The following is a 4,232-nucleotide window of genomic DNA, read 5'->3' as shown; positions in this document are numbered from 1 at the left end:
TTTGTAACTTTTAAAAATAAATTATTTGAATTTGTAGTCTACTAATTATTGCAATTTTTTGTTCTATTGATACAAAAAATTGTATGCAAATATTTACATAACTTCTTTGATAAATTCTTACTAAATCCCTCAAAATCGTAAGTGTAAGAGTTTTAGAAATTTACTTAGAAATGGAAATTAGGACTAGCATACAGTATTAATGCAAATTTTTCAATAGTCTTCAAAAGCCTTATTTTGGCGAGAGTACACCATCTCAATTAAATATGTTTACTTATTCAAATGACGTCATTTACCTTAAATATGTAGAAAATAACTTATCTTATTAAAAAATAATTTTTTGTTGAAAAATTTTGATATTTTGAAAATAATTTAAGAAAGAATTATATTTTTTAGGGAGGCAATATTGAAACCAAAATTTCATTCAAGTGTTTTTTTTTTTTTTTGGGAGGAAATCTAATGAGATTTTATTATTATCATTTATCCAAAAATTCTTCATTTGGTTGAATATATAAATTCTTAACTTTTCTTTTCAACTCTTTAATGACAATTCAAATTAGCAAGAGCGGAAACGGCCACGTGTAAGCGTAATTCAAATTTTAAAAAACGGTGAGCCGTTAGGGGGAACCGATCCAGCCCGTAGCACTTGTAGCCAGTAGCCGCTCCTTCTCCCTCCTTTCCCCTTAAATTTCAAATTTCCAAGATTTGAACCCTCTGGTTCTCTCTCTCTCTCTCTCTCTCTCTCTCTCTCTCTCTAGGGTTTGTTCTTTCAAACTCCTTGTTAATCATACTCGCACGCGCACACACACACACAGAGATCGCGAAATCTTTCCTGACCGATTTGAACACAATCATCGTCATTCTAGATCGGTTGAAGACAATCGTCATCTGTATCGAAAGAAATGGAGAAATACGAGAAATTAGAGAAGGTAGGGGAAGGGACGTACGGGAAGGTGTACAAGGCGAGGGACAAGGCGACGGGGCAACTGGTGGCGCTGAAGAAGACGCGGCTGGAGATGGACGAGGAGGGCGTCCCTCCCACCGCCCTTCGCGAGGTCTCCCTCCTCCAGATGCTCTCTCACTCCCTCTACGTCGTCCGCCTCCTCTCCGTCGAACACCTCGACAACAAGCACGGCAAGCCCCTTCTCTACTTGGTCTTCGAGTATCTGGACACCGATCTCAAGAAATTTGTGGATTCCCACCGGAAAGGTCCAAACCCTAGGCCCCTCCCGCCTCCCCTGATCCAGAGCTTTCTCTACCAGCTCTGCAAGGGCGTCGCCCACTGTCACAGCCACGGTGTTCTCCACCGCGATCTCAAGCCCCAGAACCTCCTCGTCGACAAGGACAAGGGCCTCCTCAAGATAGCCGATCTTGGCCTTGGCAGAGCCTTTACCGTCCCTCTCAAGAGCTACACTCACGAGATTGTCACGCTCTGGTACAGAGCTCCTGAAGTCTTGTTGGGATCCACCCATTACTCCACTGGCGTAGATATGTGGTCTGTCGGATGTATTTTTGGTAATTCCTCTTCACCGTTATCAGCTTTGATTCACTCAATTCATCCATTTTTTCACTTAATTTCGTGTTTGCGACTGTCATTTTCAATTTTCTCCGCAAATTGTCATTTTTTGTTTTCATATACACATGCGCTTTTGGCAGCTGAAATGACTAGGAGGCAAGCTCTATTTCCTGGGGATTCTGAGTTTCAACAACTGCTGCATATATTCAGGTATTCTCTTTAATTGATTACTAGGAGGAATAAGTACTGGTTGTATACTTGTATAGGCATTAACATAATCAACATCTTGAAGTAGTGTAGATCTGACTTATGCATTTTACCTCTAATTTTTCTTTTTAACCCCTTGCTTTTGCTGAAGCTGTGCCTGCTTAAATTTACATTTCCCACTTGTCAGAAATATGATTCAACTGGATGTGTAAGATTTTTTTAGGATTTTGTAATTCATTTGCTCCATCAAGCTACACATACTAAATAAAAACAAACACTGGTTATGTATACTAAATTGCATTGGAATGATGTAGCTTGTAAAGCACATTTGTTATGGGCAATGGCCGTTGATGGATAGCTGCGGAAATTGCTACCAATTTGGAGCAAGTGGTATGGTAGTATGATTATGACTGTCCAATTAGCACATCTGTTTTGGATGGCAATAGCTTTGTTCGTATACTTCCCTTTCAATTCTAATTGTACAGCTGAAAAGAGTGATGCAGAGCTCATACACAGCCATAAGAAGATGAGAAGGTTTTGTTGGGCATGCTATATTGCCTTTGAACTATAACTTATTTGCAAGAAATTACTATAAAAGAAAATTGATGAATTGCAAAATTACTCTCTCTCATGTGCACACATGCATCAAGGTACACTTTTATTTTTTTTTTTTTTTTTTTTTTTACTTTTTTTTTTTTGTTAAATGATTTCTGTGATTATGTCAGTTATAAAGCATGATGTACTATTTTTTGTATCTTATCTTCAAACATGTATGACTCCAGTTCTTTACACTAATTATGCTTGCCATTGAAGGTTGTTGGGGACGCCCACTGAGAAACAGTGGCCTGGTGTTAGTTCTCTGCGGGACTGGCATGTTTATCCACAGTGGGAACCTCAAAACTTGGCGCGTGCTGTTCCATCACTGGGACCTGATGGCGTTGACCTTCTAACGGTAATTACTTGAGCTTAAACTACACATCATGCTTGTAAGATTCTGGTGAAATTTTTTTTCAAGAATTCAATATTTAATGAAGTCAGAAACCTTGGTTGTCATGCGAAGTGTTTGGTTGATAATGTCTTTGGAAGGTAAATTTCTTTTCCATTACTATTCCAACATTTAATACCAAAATTTTTTATTGATGATGACTATGAATTTAGCGTCTGTAGAAGTGGAACAGAACAAATCATTACTTCAAGTGTTAAAACAGAAAATACAATGTCTTTTTATTTTCTTGTCATATGATCATTTGAATGACATAATATTGGGTTGGGAAAAACTTGCCTCAACAATGATTTTCAGCTGATAATTGTTCACTGCAAAACATTCTTTTTTCTTCATTTTTAAAATAGATATTTTTCTATTTTGAATTTCCTTTTCGCTCACATTATTCTCAATTTTGTTTGTTTTCAAAGGAAATGTTTACAATTATTGGAAGCTCAAAGCCATTTCAATTTTGTTCATTGATCTCTTATTAATTATCTTTACTAATTGGAATCAATTTGCTAGAGGTTGAAATTATTACTTTTACATGTATGGAATGGAATTTGTTGTTTTTATTTATTTGTAATTGCAATATGAGATTGTGAGGTTCAAAATGATGCTCAAGCTGAAGGGCAATGACCTTGCGTTTGGTTTCGAAACTCAAAATTTATTTGCTTATGATTCAACATTCACATGGGCTTCCTCCATTCTCCGTTTTGTTGAAATTTGAGACATTTTGTGTGTTTGGATATTGCAGAAGATGCTTAAATATGACCCAGCTGATAGAATCTCAGCAAAAGTTGCAATGGATCATCCCTACTTTGACGGCCTTGACAAGTCTCAATTCTGAAGTTCTTACTCTGTTGTGACTATGGTCTCTGGGAGCTTGCTTCTTCATTGTCAGCATGAAGGGCTGACCCAAGTTCCTATTTTCATTTGATGCCTGGTGAAGTCAGTTGTTATCATGAAATAGGTCATCATCTTGTTGATTTGGCTTATATGTCATGCTCATTTTATGTACTTGTATCTTTCCAACTTCGTTTTCCCCACTTTTGTGCCTTTCTTCTTACTACATATATAGTGATGCAAAGCTAAATCTCAGCCTTGAACTGATTCAATTGGCTATTTTTTTTTCAATTTGCTGGTGTTTGTCAACTGAGGAGCAGTTACAATTTAAGAAATTAGAAGCATATTTGGTTGTCAAGTTTGCAAATTGCTTACTCCTAACGATGAACGGAATAAAAATGAGAATGTAATAAAAATTATATATGAATTAGATTATAAAAAAAGGTCACGCATGTGATGTCAAATCTATTATCACTATTAAGCTAAACATAACCTTATAATTTTGTCTAGTTGCTTGGTGCTCTTAAACCAGCCATTGTGCTTAAATGATGAATATGCTATCTCATTTGCAGTTAATTGAATGAGAAGGTTCTATTTTATGCCCAGCAGCATATCTTCTGTTGTGTACATCATGGTAAGCTGACAAAGGCAGAAGCATCTATTGTAAATCGCTAGGCATCATGT

The 4,232-nt window shown here is 36.7% G+C and overlaps 1 protein-coding gene across 1 annotated transcript; it reads left to right on the top strand.

Annotated features, from left to right (window-relative positions):
• The first annotated feature begins 626 nt into the window (after window positions 1–626).
• On the top strand, window positions 627–3,906 carry LOC131160074 (cell division control protein 2 homolog C). The gene is made up of 4 exons (XM_058115393.1): window positions 627–1,512; window positions 1,654–1,723; window positions 2,534–2,672; window positions 3,460–3,906. The coding sequence occupies exons 1-4, from the start codon at window positions 900–902 to the stop codon at window positions 3,550–3,552; spliced, it is 915 nt and encodes a 304-aa protein (XP_057971376.1). The 5' UTR covers window positions 627–899; the 3' UTR covers window positions 3,553–3,906.
• Window positions 3,907–4,232: the final 326 nt, after the last annotated feature.

The sequence above is a fragment of the Malania oleifera genome, chromosome 7, assembly GCF_029873635.1.
Source record: "Malania oleifera isolate guangnan ecotype guangnan chromosome 7, ASM2987363v1, whole genome shotgun sequence".
NCBI classification, from domain to species: Eukaryota; Viridiplantae; Streptophyta; class Magnoliopsida; order Santalales; family Ximeniaceae; genus Malania; species Malania oleifera.
The sequence above is the reverse complement of the archived record's forward strand: the minus strand, read 5'-3'. Positions and strand labels throughout refer to the sequence as shown.